This window comes from Chroicocephalus ridibundus, chromosome 11 (assembly GCF_963924245.1).
Source record: "Chroicocephalus ridibundus chromosome 11, bChrRid1.1, whole genome shotgun sequence".
NCBI lineage: Eukaryota > Metazoa > Chordata > Aves > Charadriiformes > Laridae > Chroicocephalus > Chroicocephalus ridibundus.
This window is the reverse complement of record NC_086294.1, coordinates 936262-957274: the sequence shown is the minus strand read 5'-3', so window position 1 is coordinate 957274 and position 21013 is coordinate 936262. Positions and strand designations below refer to the sequence as shown.

At 49.2% G+C, this 21013-nt stretch overlaps 1 protein-coding gene across 2 annotated transcripts in view; it reads right to left on the bottom strand.

Annotated features, from left to right (window-relative positions):
* Nucleotides 1-21013, bottom strand: part of NRG2 (neuregulin 2) — a 173379-nt gene that overhangs the window by 59405 nt on the left and 92961 nt on the right. For both annotated transcript variants that reach the window (XM_063349234.1, XM_063349233.1), the window contains exon 2: nucleotides 3961-4132. In XM_063349234.1, coding sequence (XP_063205304.1) covers nucleotides 3961-4132 — 172 coding nt within the window. The remainder of the gene's footprint in view (nucleotides 1-3960; nucleotides 4133-21013) is intronic.

Genomic DNA, 21013 nt, shown 5'->3' with positions numbered 1-21013 from the left:
TACGCCTCCTTCACCACCCCAGCAATCTCCCTTGGTAAAAGTGCACACAAAGAGAAGAGGCTTTAAGGACAGACACAGCTAGGAGACTACCAGGCTCATGGTCCCCCTCTGACTCCAGCTGAAGACCTACAAGTCTCAGGGCTGAGACCTGAGCGCAACCTGAAGTGGGGAAGGTTCTCTACACCTCTGCAAACAGAAACTCCCTTGGCTTTCTCCACAATTGGCATTTGCCCATTTGCTAGGACAGTCAGAGAGTCAAAACCCAACCTTAACTTCTTGGGAGCCAGCGGACTCAACCAGATCTCAGACGCACTCAGCAGAAAACGGTATCGCTTTGGCAGCCCAGTGGGAGAGCCACTCACTATGCTGAACTTCCACTAGTGCATGCAGTTCTTTATGGGCAATTTCTCTAGGTTCCCCATCAACTGTGTTTTATTTAAATTGAGCCAGAGATAAAATTCCAGCCAATAATTTCTTCCACCTTAAAGAGAAGTTTCCTCTTTGTGTAAGCCAGGCTTGCCCCGGCCTGTTACTAATTACAGATGGAACATGCAGTTCAGAAAGGAGGAATCAGAATTGTTCCCCTCCCTCCAGCAAATACCCATTGAAAAAACCTGACTCCTTTGCCTGATGGCACCAGAATTTTTCCCGGTAAGTTTGAAAAACAGGAAGGAAGATGGTTGATGGAAAAGCTGAAAAGCTGACATGCACTTAACTGCTCCGCTCTTCCTTACAACATATACTTCCCTTATTTTCAAAGAGATCTCCTACTCTAGAAAGGCCGGTGGGATCAGATGAAAACTCAGTCACAAAAAAAGTGCTTCAGGCATGCTTTCTAGTTAGAAATCCCAAGGGTCTTTAAACACACAAGGAGAAAAGCCAGGCACAGAGCAGTAGAGGAATGAGTCACGAAGGGCAACGATGTTCTTCCTGTCTCCCATCCTAATCCTCTGCATGTTGCCGAAGGACCGCACAGTTGAAGACAAAGAGTCTGTGCCCAGCTGTGGTGGGGACTCACAGGGCCAAGGGAAACACTACGGACAACACCTCCACATCCTGGCAGGGCTCATTTTGCCTGGCTCCACCACTATTAGGTCTTTGGATCAAGCTTTTAAGGAAATGATCCTGTGCACCTGGCCAGGTGCTCCATAATCCGTGAAGCTTTTTGCCTTGTGTACTTTCTCTATGAAAGTCCGTCTCCAGTGCTCTATTTCTAGCCTTCTGGAAACCCCACTCTACTCTGAACTGAAAGGAAGGGCAGAGGGTTGTCTGGAGACCAGTGTCAACTCTAAGTGGAGCCAGATGTATAAACCCCATTATTCTTGAAATAATCATCATAGAGTAAGACATCCTTTCTGTGCTTTACATTTTAGGATGCTTAGCTTTCCCTGGAGTCCCCTCCTAACGTGCTGGACATAATAATGTATACCCATACCCCATGTCCAGTTTTGGGTCTCTACTAAACTCAGCCCCACTAGCTACTTAATGGAGGTATGCAAGGTCATGAAGGCTGTCTTGATCTTTAGCCTCCACGCACAGAGTAATTTTTAATATTTATTGCATGCAGGCAAGACCAGAAGGAGGCAGGTCCAATGCCAGCCAGTGCTCTGCCCTCGAGGTGTTCTCAAGCACCGAGACCTCGCAAACCCAGTGGAGAAGAGAGCCTGAAAGCTGAGGATGCCAGACTGGGTGTGCGCAGACCCATCCAGATCTGCTTGGAGAAGTGTCCTTGCACTGCTGACTGCTCAACAAGGGGCAAATGGTCAACGAGGGGTGTATTGTCTCAGAGCTGTTCCATACGACAGCTGCTTGAGGCTAGCCTCCGTAGCCAGACCCCAGCCCCAGCACCCCCCCACGCAACCTCTCCACTTCATGGCATGTTTTAATGGCAGCAGGGTGCAGAAACAGGGGTGGAAAGCAACTCTGGGGGCAGATCAGCAGGGAATGCTCTGGGCCCTCACACCTTTGCTGTTGAGGGAGCCTCAGACACTGGAGGAGGCAGGTGCTCAGCTTTCTTTAAAATGTTTATCCTTGGGCTTATTTTGCCAGCAGGAAGCACTTCTAGCACGCACATGTCTTTGGCCTGTCACTGGCAGGCTGTGAGCCAATGTGTTGCCATGGAAACTGGTAAATGCAAAATTATTACTTGACAGCAGTGTCCTGAGGAAAGAGGATCAACCTTCTTCCATATGTTTGTGTCCTTGACCCAGGGAGTGTGTTTTCCCCCCATGCACCGCTGTGGGTGGGATGCCATCCTGTCACGGCTTCGTGCTGGACATGGGGTGCCAGGAGGCAAGGAAGGACTATGATCTCTGGGAGCACAGCAGGGAAATGCTGCAAGCGGCGCTTCTCGCCATCGCCAGGGTCCCTCCCCAGAGAGTTTTGTTGGGTGTTTGGTCTGGGGCTGGTTGCTCTCTAGCTCTGAGGGAAACAGCTCCCCAAGATCTCTGCAAGACCCCAGCGCCAGCGAGCTCAGGGTCCCACGAGCTGCCTGCCCGCAGGGACGCAGTGTCCACATGGGGGTGGCTTCCCACGCCTGGCTGCAGCGGGTGGTGCAGACATTCCTCCAGGGCATCCCAGCTCCAGTACCCATCGGTAAACAACTGAGGCCATGAGGCTGACAGCGGCCACAGAAATACTGAGGGCAACAGAGCAGAGGCAGGCGCAGTTCTGCTCTACCTCTGCTGCCTGCAAGCCCGGACAGCCTTTCCTGAGCAGATGGCATCCACTAGATACAAGCCAGTTATCCTGGGTCTGCTGGTGCGTCTAGCCTAAGCCTTCCACTGACCACCCCTCCACCTCATCCCAAAACAGCCACGAATCCTACAGTTACAAAGGAGGTCAACCATTTTGGCTGTGATGTTGAAATCAAAACCAACAGGACTGAAATTAAATTAGAGCAATTGACAATGACCCACTGGAGCACTAATTGATTTTTCTAACTGATTTTTTAGTGGCTTCTAATTTTAAAAATTAATACTCTATCGAGTCCATAATGAGAAGGGGCGAGCTACTTTTCACACTCTCAGACATAACACACGTTAGCACAGAATTAGTTCCAAGTTTTCCAAGGGGTTGGGCAGTTGCAAGCTGACTTTGCTGCTGGCTAGGTCAGGGTATCTGAATGTAAGTATAGTCACTGTTATGGAATAATTTCAAGATACGTTATATGTAAATACTTGTCCTTGAAAAAAATCAACATGGATCCATTTTAATCAGTTCCTAGTGAGAACCTCTTAGCTTAGCCTCTAGGGCCTATTTCTCACAGTGTTTTTGCGCTGCCTGAACGAGGCGGTGTCCGTAGGACGACACTCACTGAGGGCAGCTGCCCGACAGCTTCTCTGTGTGGGGAGTTTGGGGCAGCCACGATGGAGCTTGCCCTGGGTGAGACAAGGCCTCGGCGAGTGACTCCGGGCCCTAATCAGACAGTATCGCGATGTGCTCTTGCATCCGTGCCTTGGATGCTTTTGAGTCCACTCAGCTTCAGGAGAGAACAGAGTGATTCCTCCCACATTTGCACAGGCCCGCTGTTGGCTGGTGGGGCGACCGCTGAGTTTGGGTAGCTTCTGTGTTCAAATGCCTAATCACAAAGCAGGATTCACCCCAGGTAACCCGAGCTGCCTACAACCAGCCTACAGCTAGCAGGGAAAGAGCTATCTCCCCAGGTCACCAGACACCCGACTCCCACACACAATGACACAGTTACCCAAGGAGAGACCCGTCTACAGACCCAGCATCTATCCTGCGCACACCTTGCTACTCCCCCTCAGCTACCCTTTGAGGAAACTGGGAATCTTGCTCACTCTCCCAGGCATGGCAAATGGGCTGTGCGTGGTCCTGCAACTCCGAGGAAGTACCTCACTATCGCTCAGCGCAGCACCACTCCCGGCCAGCCAGTCCCCCAGACCCAGACACTCAGTATTTGTGAGCAGAGGCAGAGCAGCCCCAGAGCATACTTACTTCCCATTCCCATACTTGATCCGGATGTCTTTGCTCTTCTTCAGCTCTTTGCCATCTTTAAACCATTTGTAGGAGGGCTGAGGGTTTCCAGCAGTCGCCTCACATTTCAGTGAAATCTTTTCACCGACGTGAACATTTGGGCTTTTCAGTTTCTTCAGTTTGGGAGGGACAGCTACAAAAAGAGAAACCAGACACTGTGAAACCTGCCTCTTTCGGAGCCTGTGCACAAGCGATGTGAGCTCACCCATCCCCCTCCCCTGGGAAAAGCGCTTGCTGCCCCTGCTGCCGCACCATGGCTGGAGAGGGGCTGCAGATCAGCTCGGCTCCCCAGGTTTTACCAGCACACAGGTGGGGAAGGAGCACGAAGTCAGAAATACCCCTGTGGGGAACAGAGGCAGCCCCCAGGTCTGGCCGGCTCTTTGCCACACGTGGCCAGGCTCGACTGTTCCGCTGCTGCCCTTACTCAAGCGGGCAGGACCCACGCGTCTCCTGCTAGCCCAGGGGCCTGCTCCGCTCTCCAGGCCCTCCCGCCAGCCCACAGCCGGGGATGCAGGACCTCAGGCTCTTCCGAGACTATTTTTCCCTGCATCCTGCCATTGCCGCTTGATGATTACCGACACCTACATGGCCTCTGCCGCTGCCGATGGGCATGCTGCCAATCCCACAGCCCCACTAACCGCAGCCGGAGTGTTTTGCTGAAGAAGGAGCAGAGGTGGGTCACAGAGAGCGGCCCCCTGTCCCCAGCAGTGTGTGCCACGGATGCTCCCTGCCTGCTGCTAAGACGGACGGTCACTCAGCACGACAGCATCAGCAGCAGTGCCACAGCCACGGAGAGGGGCTGCAATGAAAACCTGCACGTAATAAAGGACGAGGAGGGGAGGGACAGCTGTTCTTCAGGTCACAGTTAGAGAAATGAAAGAATAAAGCTATTTGAAATGGTCTTAGGACCTGCAATGTCAGGCTGGCCAGCAGCCCTTCCAGTCTGTGATTACCATGCACCTGGAACATCAGGCAGAGAGGGAGACACTTATTATCAACCTCTGCCAGGCTTTATATTAAACCCGACAAGAAAGTATTAGCAGGCTTGGAATTTTTCTTTCAACTGACAGCTCTGCACTCTTCTAGCTCCCCGTTTCATTCTCAGTGCTAACCTTAGAAAAGAAAATGGCAAGTTGCTGGTTTTGCCTTAAGAATATCGGTAACAATGGTTTCCACTTGGCTAAGATGTCTTACAGATAAAGTATTTCTTCTGTCTAATATGCACAAGCTGTGTTTTAATTGCCTAGCGCCTTCTGATCTTGAGATATGGAAGAACAATCAAAGGAGGAGGAACCGGATGTGTTTCATTAGAGCAATTGCTATTTTATAGACCTTTGTATGTCTCCACTCATTCTCCATGCCAAGCTAAGTTATCGTAGGTTGGTTTTATTTAAAGACTGTTTTCACTGAAAGTGATCTTATACAAAATAAGTTTGCACGGGAGCAAACTTCAGATCCAGGAGTGTGAAGGAAGCACCAAGGAAAAAAGAATAAACCCCACCAAATGATCTTCCTGACTGCTATTTTTGCACACCCGAGCCTGCTGCAGGCTCCCGGGAAACCTGTGCCACAGGCAGCAGGAGGGGGAGGGCTGCACGTGTGCCAATGGGGCAGGGACAGCACAAAAATCGGCTTGGCAATCGCTTCGGGCTGCACTGATGTCTCGCACTGCTTCCCAGGTCACTGTGCTTTGGCACTGACGCGGAGGCTTCTGAAGAAAACCAGCCCCAGCTTTCCCCACATTTCAGGAGTTCTGTGAAAATCCAAGGTGTCCTGGGTTTTGTGAAGCCAATATTGCTGATCCTTGCCTGGAAATGGGTCACCCAGAAGAGCAGGAAGGCAATGAATGGACAAGAGAGCTTGTCTCTTCTCAGAACGCTGTGCACAGAGAGCTAGGAAGGTAAACAGGACCTTGCTTTTATAGGGGTCATCTTGGGGAATAGAGAAATAGACTCTGTCAAATATTTATTCTGTCTGAATGTGTGTGTCGGTTGGCTCCTATTGTACACTGAGGTCACCCTGTACCATGCCAACTGTATACATATGCCTTAAATACCGGGAAGGTCCTGACCTTGGCATTGGTGCATCTGCTTCATATTATTTCCAGGCTTGTGGTCTGCAGAATTATGAAGCGGGCAGCACAGCCTGGGAAAAAGATGCGTCAGCCCTGCCCCTCTCCCCAGAAAACGCTGGCAAGAGCAGAGCAAAGCCCAGAAACCTGAAGATCATTGAAGGAGCAGGCCAAGGACAAGCAAAAAACCTTACAAGACCTCTGTTCCCTGGTTCCTCCTCACCGATGTGAATCACATCTCACCCAAACCTATGCACCTCTTGCACCTTGTGCTCTTGGCCTCCAGTGATAAATTACATGGTATTCCTATATTTAGGAATTTAGGCAGGTCCAAAGAGACATAGGCCAAGCGTGGCAGAGATGGAGCTGACACTCACGCAGGGCAGGGGCTCTGCCTGCGTTGCACCCCTCCAGCAGAGAGTCCTGCCTGGAAAAAGGGAGGAAAACATGTTTCCTCCCCAGATTGCATGCCTTACTGCAGCAGGGAAAGGGACTGTGCGTTCAGCTTACAAGCCACACTTCACGGACTGTAATTCCCAGTTGAATCAGACAGGCCAGTGAAAGGGGAATCCACTCCAGAAATATTTTGGACCGTGTCTGGGAAAAGCGCTGTGCACAAAGAAACAGGGCTGCGCTCCCTGACTCCCAGCACATCTGTGCGCCTTACTGCTACGCTACGCGTGTGGCTCCGGCTCAGGCAGCAGCAGGAGCCCCACGCCGGGGGGGGACACAGCGTCCAGAGCCATCCACAGCCTGCTCTGGTTCAAAGGGAAGCCCAGCCTCGGTCTCCTGGAAGCGCTGTTCTGGGCTGGAAAGTCTCTCTTCGTAATTCCTGCATCTTTTAGAAAAACACAGGAATCCTCATTTAGAGCCATTAACTGCTTGATGAGTCTGCTTAATGCCAGCCAAAGACCTTCCACTGGTTTTTGTGCCTATTGTTTAAACTGCTGCCCTTATTCCTAGCCTGAATTTCTCTAACTTTGGCTTCCAGCCAAGAGATCTCTCTGCCTTTCTCCGGTAAACTTGAATTCCATCTAGCAACCAGAAACCTCTTCCCTTTTTAGGTACTTGCAAACTGTGAATGAATCACCTTTCAACCTTCTCCAGCAGTAAACCCAAGTAGCTTGAGAGACCACAGCAGCACACAGAGTGCTAATTCTGGAGTACATCAAAGACAAAGTTTTACCTTTTGGTTCATTTTCAACTTCATTTCCTATCTCTGCCCTGTCCAAAGCACAGAGTTGCAGCTCGGGAAGTCATGAGCTTGGTTCAAACAGACATGATGATTTTAAAAGTGCCCCCTTTCTTCAGTGCTCTGAATATTTTGGGTCATTTTAGCCTCCTCCCTGCTTGGTACTTTTTCAAACACATCGGGAAAACAAAGTCACTAACTTCATAAATATCAAGATAACGTACTATCCCTGGCACACAGTCTCAGATGTATATCAAGTGGGGTCCGGGTCCAATTTCCCCATGTTTCCACCAGCTCCCGGCTTCCCAGCCTCCTGCCCACAGGTTACTGCTGCTCAGGTGTGGCCAGAACAGCTTTTGTCAGAGCCAAAACACCGAACCAGGGCCACCCAAGTCACCCCATCATCCTGACGCAGGCTGAGCTGGAGCTGCTGTTTCAGATCCTCATCATCTGAACCTCATGGCTCTGCTCTGCCAGCTCGCGGTCTCCTCTGCAGCAAGGTTAGCAACACCCACCGCTCACCCACCACAACTTCCTAACCTGTTTCAAGAGCCATGTTTCACAAAGAGGACTCTGCAGGAGAGGTTTGCCCTCTGACAGCTGTCCTAGTGTCTACTGCCAAGTTACCATCTTCTCATGGGGAGGAGAGGGTTACAAAAGTCAAAGGAACTCAGCTCTAAATTACACTATATGAGTTGCTTGACCATCTACCATAAAAGGACTTATATATACACACCGCTTTAATTAATTCACTTCTGATTATATTTGATATTACATTTGATATTACATTGAAGTACCTTGATGATAACAACACCTCTTTTACTTCTGGTACCTGGAGTATGCCTGAAAGCACCTTAGAGCCTCAACTCAAAACATCATTAATCACGAACGGGCAGAGTGCCCAAATGGAGTCCAACAATGGAGCAGTAACAAAACCACATCCCACCCACAAAGCATCATACATAAACAACTCCTCGGCAGCATAAAGCAGAAGCAAGTCATCCCGGGAAAGGTGCTCCGTGAACTCTGTAACAGCCAGCAGCGCTAGCCACAAACACTGCTTCGAGGGCTGTGTCTTGCTCGCGGTGGAAGATCCTCCAGGGCGGACAATCTACAGACACATCTGGGATCTCCGGGCAACGGACATCATGAGTAGACGTGACTTTTCTTCCTGGCCTCCTCCAGAGGATGCAGTGCCAAATACTGGAGGCTCCCCCACACTGCCTGGCACATGGTGGGTGGCAAAATGTTTAGATAGCTGGATCTGGAGAACTTGGAGGGCAGGATGCTTCTGTGTCTCCCTGAGCAGCTGAGGAAGAAGGCAGCTCAGGTTGAATTCCCACAGAACAGATTGAACGGGCACAGAAAAGGGAGGCTGAAAAATGCTTTCTCACAGGAATGGGGGATATGTGAGGAGAGTTAGTTAACTCAGAGGTGATGCCTTGACATGCCTACATCAGAGCAAAGTAGGCAGGGGGGAAGCTGGGAAGCTGCACAGGTGATGTCTTGGATATGGGCTGTGTTTCTCAGACTGCCCACGCCATTGGCCTCAGGACAGCCCTTCCACACAGGTGCCAGGACTTCCAGCCTCTGGGCTACTGTGCTGGGATGAAGCTGCAGGTCCAGCAGTGTCTCCAAGGGTCTGCACTCCCAATTACCCAAGGACACCTGAAGGATGCTACAGGCACAGTCCTTGAGGCTTCCAGGCTCCTTGCCATCGAAGTACAAGATCTGGAGGCATGACACCCACCCAAGCCACACCTCAAAGACTGCTATTCCCTAAGCTCCTTCTGAAGAGTCCCCACCACTTTGTTGTTCAAAGTCTCACCCGCAGGAGTGCAGGCCTTCCCTTTGACGTAGGGCACCTCAGATGGGAAAGTTTCAATGTTCTTCCAGATGGAAAATTGTAGAATTTATCTTTCCGTGGGAAATGTTTTGCAGCCTCAACTTGCTCCAAATTCAAACACAAACTTTTGCAAAGATGGCGACTCCTTACCAAACAGAATTTTCCTCGTTTCTGTCATCTCTACTACAAGGTGAGGACACATGTCCCTGGCACAGAGTATCACCAATGCAGGTCTGGAGACCATACACGTCTTTAGTGGGTCAGCATGCTCAGCACTGGGCTAATACATCTTACTTCTTGGCTAATGCAGCGCTACTGCTTCTGGTATGTTTGCTGCCTGTACTGTATTTATCAGAGGTGATGCTCCTCTGTCCTGTGTTTGCTTTGGCCTTTAATTGACAGGAAGACAAAACTGAATCTCAGCAGCAGCAGCTCCTGCCCACCTTGACTATTTGAGCGTTTCAATACTGGCTGCAAATGCCAACTTGTCAAAGAGGGACCTGCTCTGAAGAAAGCTCCCTCCAGCCAGAAGGCACGGAAACATGGGGTCCACTTGCAAAAAAGCCTTGCTTGATACTTTACATGCTCTAAGTGTCTGTACTCCCGTTTTCTGGGTTTTTATAGAGAGGGTAAAAATGCGGTCACTGCTGTCCACCTAGGCAGGCTGTGGTGGCTGCAGCTGGGACTCTGAACAGAGTTCAACTCTTCGGTGGCAGGGTCACAAGGACCCCTCTGAGCCTGTGACCTTCCAAGGCCCCTGAAGGTCACAGGACTGTACTTAACTAAAGCTGTATCTGAAATATGGGAGGGAGCGAAAGACCCTGGCTTCATTCAACGGATGGACACAACCTCCACAAACCACACACAGTCCGGGGCTTACGGGAGAGAACCTTGATGTCAAACTGACATATTGCCCTGTCCCAACCTCTGCCGCAACACGCCGGTGGGTCACTACAGGCTCCAGATTGAGAATATAAAATATAACATAGTACCTGTGATATGCTTAAGGCCACTTATATTTACGGTTTATGCAAAAAGGATGATCGGACTTTCTCACGGCTGTTATCATGACTGTCTCTGCACACTGCAGCAGCTCACCCAGACCTCTACACCCCGGGTAGGGGTACACGGCAGGTAAATGACAACGTCAAATTTAAATTTCCAAGGAGCAGCATTCTTGCTGTAGCCACTATTAGGCTTTTTAATTAACACATAGACATGTTTCTCTTAATGGATCTGTGATGGTAGGGACTCCGCTGTGGGAGCCAGCACGAGGTGACATGGCTCACTTTAGGCGTTCACACCTCACTTCCACTGCCCACGGTCTATGTGTGCAGCAACTGCAAGGACCCTTCAGCAAGGGTTAATAACCCAAAGCTCTCCAAGGACATGGGAGATGTCCTCTGTGCCTAGCATGCACCATGCTGCTGTATCCCTCCCATAGAGGTACACCACCAGGGGTCAGAGGCATATTTTTTTGTTCCTGGGAGAAGCCACACTTTGACAGCTGTAGACACTAGGTACGACAATGCAGGAGCCGTTCCTCCAGGACCTAGAGGGTCTGCTGAGGACATCCACCCAGCTAGCTCACACAGAACAGACAGTGGTGTGGAGAAGACCCAGATGTCTGGAAGTGTGAAGATGCTGAAAAGACTGCTATCAGCAGATCTGGGGTTGGAATGAAGCTTGGAAACATTGCTGGAGCCAGAATGACTGCATTATTGGTTGGACTCTATGATCTCAAAGGTCCTTTCCAACCATGAAGATTCTATGATTCTATTAGTCCACTCTACGTGTCCCATAGCATCCCTACCATACAAGTTCTCTTCCCTTAACTAGGTTCCTGTAGCCCTCTGTCTCAGGAAGGAGAAATTACTATAACGCCAATCCACAGCACTATATATATTTAAAATTGTTAGTTACAACAATCAGTATTTCCATGACCATTCCCATTGGCCAAACCAAATTGACTGGAAAGCCACAAGCAGGTTTGCTGATTTAGGTTTGGTCTCTGCAGGATCCCTCTGGCAGCTCAAACCACAGGGAAAGGTACCACAAAGCCAGCCAGGTCACTCTCCTCTTACAAATGCCGGCTTTGCTTACATAAAACAGCAACTGATAAATTCCTCCTCCTCTGTTTTTCTCTTTCCCACATTTAATATTTAGTTACTCCTCTTTCAAGTGAAAGTATTGAAATTAGTGTATGATTCGGCCCAGCGCCCTAGGCTGAAATCTCAGCTCCATTGAAATCTATGAGCTTTTGGACACTGGGCAAGGATGTCTTCCCATTACCCGGGCTTTTCACCCAAATTGTTAAGACAAGCTGGGGTATGCTTTTATCACAGATTGGGCAGAAGTGCTGGAGGTGCCTATGCACATGGCCACTCAGATGCTTACCTGAACTGCACAACAGCTACAAGTAATTCACGTACAAATATCCAATATTAAGATCCAGGGCTGAAGTGCTTGGATTTGCCAAACCTAGTACTCTATGAACACTAGCTGGTTTGCAAACAATGTAATTGGAGTAGAATTGCTATTGTGTTTGTTTGTTTTGAATATTTTTGGCCAGGAAGTTGTCCTGGAGGTATAGTTGAGCATAAGTGGTCTGGTGGAAAAATGTCATTCATTCTGTTCCTATTAAAACCAAAAACAATAGCCACACAAAGACAGCAGCGACAATTTCTGCTCTTCATGCCTCTAACAATGTGTTTTCAACCCTAAAGGCAACATCTTGTTTGTACCCAATTGATTCTGGGATCATATTTTATATAATCAGATATATCTTTGAACAAAGATATATTTTATGAACTGCTCAATTTCCAGATGACCTTGGAAACAGCAATTCATAAAATATAGCTTTATCTCTATCTTCACAATCAGCTAGAAAAATGGCCCACCCATACTCTGTGGACTGCCAGTCAAGACCCAGCCAACAAACAAATTACCCAGAGCATCCAAAACTTTAAAATACATTAATTCTTTGTTTCAGCCACTGAACACTAAGCACAAATTACTTGCCCTAGTACCCTGGTAAAGACCTGGGTGGCATCCAACATCTTTCAGTCACCAAAGGAAAGTGTAACCCTCACCCCAGGAGACAAAACAATCTAAGTTAGCAAAAAAAAAACTTGTTTCATTAAATGTTTATTATGAAATCTGTACATGAAACCATATATAGACCCCTTATGGTCATGGCAAAGCTACAGGCTATGTTTCAGGATTTGCTGATGTAAAATGGCCATTAGTGGAATATCACTGGTTCTAGAAAGGGGTGGAAAAAAAATCTGTTTGGTGTTTTACAGCTCTACCAACCACAGGAGTGTTTCTTTAAAACACGGAGGGGAAAAGCTCAGTTGAAGAGGAGCTGAAGTTTTTTTAACAGAGACTGCCTGCACCGCCTGGGCTCTCCCAATGACGAGGGGACAGAAGACACGCCATCGTGGGCTGGTGGGAGCACTGCAGGTACACTTGCAAAAACAAGAGCCACTGCAATGCCACGGGTACAGAACAGCCCCGACCACCACCCACCGAGTCCTTCAGGTAAACCATCAAGAAGGGCCACTACAAACACATAAATGCAGCCAAGTCCCCGAGTGAAGCGCGAGGTTCAGCAAGGAGACCTTTCTCTCTCTGCCCAGCCCTGTCTTGTGCCCACCAAATTAGGTGTAAAAGCAAAGGGCCAGGGATGCACTCTTAGCTTTAGATAGCACAGCACTTCTGGACATCTCTTTCCTCCTCTCTCAAGGTATTTACTTAAATAGAATGAGGACCCCGGAGGTGTTAAGCTACTGAGATGTGCGGGCTGAGGTCAGGAAGACCATAAAGACGGAGCACCGTCTGCAGTACTGCACCGTGGAGGGACGGTTCAAACCCAGCCCGCATCAGCAAAATCCCAGCGCAGAATCAGCGCAGAATCTGACCCAGCAGGCTTACAGGTGAGAGTCAGTTTTAACAATTCTTTTTGAGCACGCTTAACATCGGCAAGTAGGGAAAAATCAGCAAAACTTGGGATCGGTTACAAAGGTGTTGATTCGGGTCAGGCAGAGGTCAAGTGAAGGTCAGATGCAGCAGCCCAGTTTGTAACGTTTTTTGGATATTTTGGCCTCCCAGGAAGTCCCGGGCCAGAGGACGTCCCGGTGTTTCGTACGTGACCAGGTGGAAGCACTGCACAAAGCAGGCACTCAAAGAAGAAAGCGCTTCAACGTCTGGACAAAGAAATTTGGTTAGCAGCCTCTAACATTGAGGTGGGGGGATTTTTAACTTTTAACCTATAAAATCCTATTTGCTAGCATTCCGTGACAAAAGCCAACCACTTGCAGTCTTAATTACAATTTTTTTATTTTTTTTTTCCCATGTCTCTTCTTACTTTGAAAGTTCACCATTGTCTCTGGTAGGGTTTTGACAAATCCACCAGAGGGTATTTCCAAAACAGAAAGCCATGTTTTTATCGGGATCTCCCCACAAGAGACCCTGGGGCTTGCATTAAAGTCTTGTTTGTCCTCTGTAATGTTATATTAGAAAGATTAAAAGGTTTTCTGTTAGTTCAAGAAATGCTTTAAAGCACCAGTACCAAAAGAAGCTCAGACAGTGACCGCAGGTCTGTTTTTCATACAAACACAGGAAAAGGAAGGAAAATAAAGATCATCCCTGAGACAGCTTTTTCAAGGCAGCCAGACGCATACGCGCCCCAACCCTATACGACACTACTCTCCCAGGACACCCCGGGTCTCTGCCGCTGCTGCTGCGACAGCCGGTCAGGCCGAGCTCCACTCCCTTCCCACGCCTTGACCTCTCCGTTGGGATCAGCGGGACCCTCTGCACAGGAGAACACGATCCGCAGAGAGGGGCTGGCCGCGCTCCGTGCCAGCAGCACCCGGCGCTGGCCGAGCCCCGCCAAGAAGGGGCCACCACCCTCCTCCGTGGGCTGCAGGGAAGCAGCAAGCTGTAAATTCCGTTTGGGACTCTGGGCACTGCCCAGTGGAGACACTAACACAGCGTGTCTCCTGCCTTGTCCAGAGTGCGGCTTCCCAGCATTGTTCTGAATAGCTCTGGACCCCCACTGAAGCACAGCGATGGGTGGCTCACACTGAAATGTCCCCCAACCAGGCTGATTTACGGCTGCCAGGAGTCTCAAGGATGTCAGCTCTTCCTGATTAATTTTTTTATCCTTATTTTCCCTCGTTTTATATTTGAATATTGCTTATTGCAATATTCTTCAGAACTATTCTCTGGAAAGCCATACTGGCTAATTTTTGGCTTGTAAATTGCTCATGAGCAGTTTGTGGCTTGTGTTTTTAAAAAAAAAAATAATCTAGCAACTCTGGCCCATTTTGGTTGGATAAAGAGATTTTGTGGCCTCCATCAATTCTAGTCCCTGACAGCAGTGACAGAGCTCTTATTATCACAAACATACAGTTGCAATTTTAAAATTTGCTTCCTGTGACTCTTCGTTAAAATTTAATCAAGAGTTACTGCTTCCACAAACATTTCCGGCAGAAAGTTCACTTTATAGAATATTCACGGGCAAGAAACACAAAGGAAGGTAAAGCAGATTTGAGTTCTTGAAGTGAGCAAACCCTTGCTGGTTGCCCAGCTACTCCACTGAAGGATTTAGGCAAGAGAGCAACAGGAGGTGCGACACAAATCATTTTCTCGGAGATATTGCAGAATGCAAGCAACCAAAAAACAAAGACCAATGATGCAGCAGAGAAATGTGGGCGAAGAAAAGACAAAAGGCAACATAGTGGGGGCCCAAGCAGGAAGACTATTCTGTGTTCAAAATGCACAGGAGTTTACTGGACCTGCTTTACGTCTAGCTGCAGATCACAAGGTGGCAACTTTCGCCCAACCGGCCAACAGATCCTGCACAACGCAAACAACTTAAGGTGAAAACCAGAGTTGCGAACAAAGGATGGTTGTTGAGCAAAAAGCTATTAATAGTGCTGGGTTTTATCCCAGAAATGTTGCGTAAAGTGGGACAATTCACATCCCTTCTCTGTGCTTCCATTTCCTCTCTCAAAGATCCTACTTAATATATTTGGGGCAGGGACTGTCTCTTGTTATGACTCTGTGCTGTGAATAGCACAAGGGGAACAATGCTGCAGTCAGGACCTCTGGATGCCACCACAAATGCCAATTTTAAGCAGCAGTGACAACAAGCGGAAGGAGTTTGGGATCCAAGGAAGACCTGAGAAAAGACAAGGCACGATCTTGTATTATAAGCATGGATGCTTCTCATCTCCGTACAAGAGAGACAGGGAAAAGCAAAGAAGCAGCTGAGCTAGACAAGAACGAAGGCAGCTCCCTGCCCAGACACTCCAGCTTAAGCAACATTCCTCCAGAGCTGCTCCTTCACATCTGCACTCTCACTGCTCCTCCCCTTCACCATCACCCCAAGCCATCCTTGAATAGCTCTCTGCAGAGGAATGCAACCACCTACAAACCCCAAAAAGGGATGTTCAGGGGTTTAAGACACGGTACGAAAAACCAGATGGAACGAGTGGGGTCTCCTCTGCAGGGGAAGATTTTTGTAGGAGACACTCAGTCTAAATACCCTGTGCATGTGGCTTCCTGATAAACCTGTGAAAGGTGCAGCGGTGCCGAGGAGCTGCCCTGGAAAGGCTTGAATAGACCTTTACCATCTTCAGCATCTACAAAACCAACCTGGAAACGCCCAGGGTTTGGGTGGACAACAAATCACAGAATTGCAAGAATAAGCTTGGAAGAACCCTTCAGAAATGGAGCAGACCACATCCCTGCCCTGAGGTTGGATCAGTCAAACAACATCCACCCAACTCATCAGGATCCAGGCACACAAACAACCTGGTACTACACACCTACACTGCATCCCACAGAGTGCCCCGGGACCTGGCTGACTTCAAGGATATATCTCATCCCAACCTCACAACCTCCCCAGCAGGCAACACTAGATCCCCTCTGGGAAAAGGCGCGGGCTCCCTGCAGGAAAGGCTGTCACTACAAGGGCACAGTAGCTAGCAGGTGATGGGAACCCAGCCACATTATCAATACTGAGACCTGTGAGGCTCTTTCGGTCCCCAGGTGCAAAAGAGATGTTCTACCCTTTCCCAAAGGTGTAGCCCATCTCTCCTTTTGTCTTCCGGTCTTTTACACTGCCCCTTCTTTCTGTTTTGTTCTCCTTGCCCATGCCAGCTGCCACCAATCACAAGTGACCAAAATCACTCGTCTTTATCCTTCCTGTTTCAATTCACCTTGGCTTTGAGATGCACGTTTTTTTCTTCCCTTTGCAAAATCAATGGTCTTGAAAACCTTGAATATCAGCCTTAAGCCCCAGCATCATCCCCCTCTCATTTCTGGAGGTGCTGACTGCCTCCCGCATCTCAGTGACGAGCTCCAGGCAGCTTCGTCTTCATGAAATCGAGAGGGCCTGAATCAGCCCCTCGGACAGGCACCTGAATGTTGGTGCTTCTCTTCTGGTTTTCTGCCAGTTTGGGCTAGTGCGTCAGTAGCTCCACTATCACACAGAGCTCAGAAATACTTCAGTGCTGCTGTGAGGCTGTGTCACTCTCTGGTCACACTCTCCCCCTGGCTGCAGGATGCAAAAGCTGAGCTTCCACTTGTACTCACGCTCGGCGAAAGGAAACTGCTCGTCACCCTCATGCCCTGTCTGTCCCTGCGGGGGCAGTTCCTCCACGTAATGGTCAAGCCCAAAACACCAAGAGAAGAACGCCTTCTTTCTCACCTGGATGCTGCTGTTTGTAGCGACAGGACCCTCGCACAGGTACAGAGGACGGATCCATCCCAGATCCGCTTTTATAATCGTGCTTCTGAGCAGGGACCCGCGCCAGTAGTTACCTGGGTCTCAACCAAAGCCAGGGGATCATGAAGACCGAACATCACAGCCAAGCGCAGCCTACCCTATTATGCTTTTCATCCCATTTTTCAACTTGCACCCCTCCCTTTGTAATTTGGTGGTAAATAAATGTCTGGTCAAAATATCAGATAATTAACTGGGAGCGTCTTTGTGAACACGAACAAAAGCTAAACGGACACCTCAGACAGGATCACTCATCCGCCCTGCCGTATGAAGGATATTCCGAAACACCTTCCCAGGCAACTAAAGGCGAACAGATCCAGCTTCCCAAGTACACTCACAGACTCCCCTTAGTTGCTGTAGGAGCCCCACGGAAATGCAGCAGAGGTTAACTACGCGCGGCTCACCATGAAGGGCAGCAATTGGCAAGACTTTAGCTCCCAACACTGCGCTCTCCTTCACTCCCCTGACAATTTGACACACTGCTGTTTATCCTAATCCATTGTTCATGGTCCTCCCCACCCAGTTTTCAGTCCATGTGATGCTCTCCTGTCCTACCAACTGGAATTAATTTGGGGTGCTAGGGCTCTATCAAGAGACTATTAAAATCTAAGTGCTGGCAAAGCATTACCTGCTTTCATGCAGATATTTTAGCCTTTTATCAGACACCCAGAGTGAACAAGCAAGCCATCACAGTTTTCTGGGGCAGCTGGCTTGTAATTCCTGGCTCCCTCAGCGATCCTCTGAATAACCAGGTAACTTTGATAGGGAGGTCCTGGTCAGCAAGGACTCTGTAACAACATAAACCTTACTCTCCCAGAATTCCCCGCTACCTCTAACTTGTTCTGTAAATCTGATGCTGCTAAAACATTTAGCTGAACTTAGGTCAAGCGAAGATGGCTTTTGAAAGACTTCCAGTGGTTCATTTGCAATAAATGGCTGAGGAATAAATCATTTCAGCCCTGATGAGTCCTCAAGCAGCCAACTCTGTTAGCAGGGCAACTCCAGCAGCGAAGAACAGGGGAAGGGTTCGGTGACGCAGGGGGACTCGTGACAGGCACAGAAAGCAGCCAGAAAAGACCACCATGCTGCAGAGAGACTGCCATGTTGGGTTAGACCATGCCCCTTGCTAGAGAGGGACCTCCACTTCACAGCAGCGAGTATCACTTAATCCTTTTAAATAACTTCCCAGTAGGGAAGTCTTCTGCGTTCTCTCAAGGACAGAGCTGTTTTTCTACCCCGATGCCCAGAAGCTTATAACCCCCGCATGCACTTTTGCCCTCGCTAATCCAGCTGACAGCATGCCTATGCTTCGTATAAATGTTTCTCCCTTTCTGCCAGTCCCGCTGTGCTCTTGCCCTCAGTGACTGCAGTGACAAAAACTTCCAGGGGATACTGATATACCAAGTGAAAACTGGCTGGGAGCAGAGAGGGACGTCCGGGCTTCTACCTTTGGCCTCAGCGGAGGCATAGAGAAAGAGTGTTTCATTCGTGAGACTTTCTGTACTGTCATGGTGTCCCTTCTCCTTTCGGAGACCTCAGGTTTCAATCCTGTGGCATGCAAGCAGTTTCCAGGGTCCCTTCCCTGACTCACCACAAAGGTCCTTCCTACTTGCACACCCGTCTTGCAAGAGCCACAGTAATGCTTCGCACAGAAAGCCTTGCGCCAGTGTGACTGTGGGCATGGGACCTCCATCCACCACCGGAACCTCCATCCACCACCACACCTCCGACCCCAGCTCAGCAGGCACAGTCCACCCATGGACCGCAGTCGGCTCCCCATAGGACCATTTTCCCGGCATCTCAGGTCTGCCATGGTGGGGTTGAGACAGCGCCGGAGGGCTGGATTTGAGGAGAAGGCTTCAGAGAGCTTCATGCTCTGGTATGTGAGGGCCACAGACGACAGCTAGGGCGGCCAGTCTGACAGCTCTCCGTGAGGACCATATTTGCTGTCTACAAAGCAAAACACCATACCTACACACAGCTCCTGCAGCATGCCGCCCCAGCAGCTCAGCCAGCTCACGTGGAATGCGAGCGCAGCGCAGAAGGCCTGCTGACTCAGGGCAATTCATCAAGTTGAGTCCCAGTCTGCTCTGACAGGTTCGGACTCGAGCAGCTAATCCAAGCCCAAACCTGAGGAAGAGGGACTGTCAACTCAGGCTGGTCTGTGCAGCCTCTCTGCTCAGGGTGGCTTTTCCAGAGTGTAGCAAGAACCCCTAAGGTGGGCTCTGCTCCAAAGTGGTCCCCCTTTTCTGGGTACACAGGGAGCCCGAGGGCACCAGCCTCCTGCCTTTCACCCCCTCGCCTCCTCCGCGGTGCCAACTGGAGCCAGCATCGAGAATCCTCTGAGAGGCCAGCTCAGAACAGAAATGCCACAAGAGTCTTTGGCTGCTCAGGTCAAGCGCAGTTGTTCAACCAAGTCCAGCCAGCAGCACGGTAAAAATATCAGCCCTTTTTCTGCAGAATAAGAGGGTTTGAGGCAGGAATCTGGTGCAGAACAGTTCTTTCCCTTTAAATTCACACCCTAGGCCAAGCAAGTTTTGCAAGAGTCTCCCTGTGCAGACAAGCCCTGAGGCTTCAATGCAGAAAAACGCTCCTGCTGGGGGAAGCACCCAAGCCACTTGGAGGCCAGGGCCCCGAGTATTACAATGGGGCAGCTGCTAAGCCTGCACGTGGCAGAAGAGATGGGGCAGGCTCAGAGATGTGTGTTCTCCATTAGCATGAGAAGACAGCAAGTACGTACAAGAGACCCTCGATGTCTCTTGTGACCTGCAAAAAAGACCACGAAGAGAAGAAGGAGAAAGGAGGAGAGGGCAGCTCACTTGGAAATCATGAATTGGGCATTTTCTCTTTCTCAAAAAAATGTGATATTGGACTAAATATAACAAGCTATCCATCTAGAGATGTCTTTGGGGCTTGTTATTATCTTTGATATAAAGGATGTTTAGGCTCCAGAAAGGACACACTGTCTGGCTTTGCCCTGCGATGACAAAGGATCAGAGAAATTGGAGATTCTCAGAAAATAAAGCAAGTACAACACCTGGAGCTTCACGGGAAATAGCAGATTATCACAGTTCTGGCAATAAAACCAAAACTGTTGGCAGTGCTTCAGATTTCTACTGCTTCTTTTTTCCTTTCTAAGCCCCCAAAGACACCTACCTAACCCGCTAAGAAAACCAGAGCTGTGACTCATGCCATCTCTCTCAAACATCAGCTCAAAACATTACCAATAGAAAATGTTACAACACATGAAATGAGCAATGGCCCTGCTAACACAAGGCTTGTTCTTAAAATTGCATGGCCTGCCCACATTTTCTAAATATAGGATAGACAAGGAATCCTCTCCAGAAGCACTAATAATTCAAACAGCCAACCAAACACAGAGGTGGTTTTGAAAGCTGTTATCAACATATTTCCACCGCACAACATTTCTTTGCCACTCCTGCTTTCTCTTCTGCGCACCAGCAGCAGGTAGAACGGATAAGCTCGACCACAGAAAGAAGCTATTCCACGAAATGCGGCTCAGGAAAGACCTAAGCAACTACAGCAGCATTGTGGCTGCTAGTCTGCAGACTCAGGAGGGCAGTCTTACACCTGGAAGTTTGCCAGTAGAAGACCTAGAAGTATTATTGAGAAAAATTAACGCCTGGGAGGTCTGTGGAAGCCGGGGTCACTTGCCCTGGAGTCTGCAGCACCTACACCATCATCAGCAGGACAGATCAGCATCCATGAGCCTGCCTGGACAAATAAGCTGAGAGAGAGGAGCACCAAGAGCCCAATGCATGCACTGTAACCAGCACATAAGGGCTAGGTGCTAGGGCTACACAGCCCAAAATTTTAGCATGCCTTTACTGCTGCTTTACCAATCCAAGCAAGCGGACAGAAAAGCTTGCTCAGGACGTCTTCACGTAGCAATGTTCCTTCCTGACTGCAGCATAGACACCACGCTGGCTGGGCAAGGACCGTTTGCCCATGGCAACCTTTTTGACTTGACACCTCTTCTTCGGTTAACAAATTTCTTGATCCTCATGCCCGAAAGTGCCCAACCGTGAATCAGGAAAGCTGAGTCAGATCCTCAGTCTTGCAGTTAAGGAACGGGCTGCTGCAGTG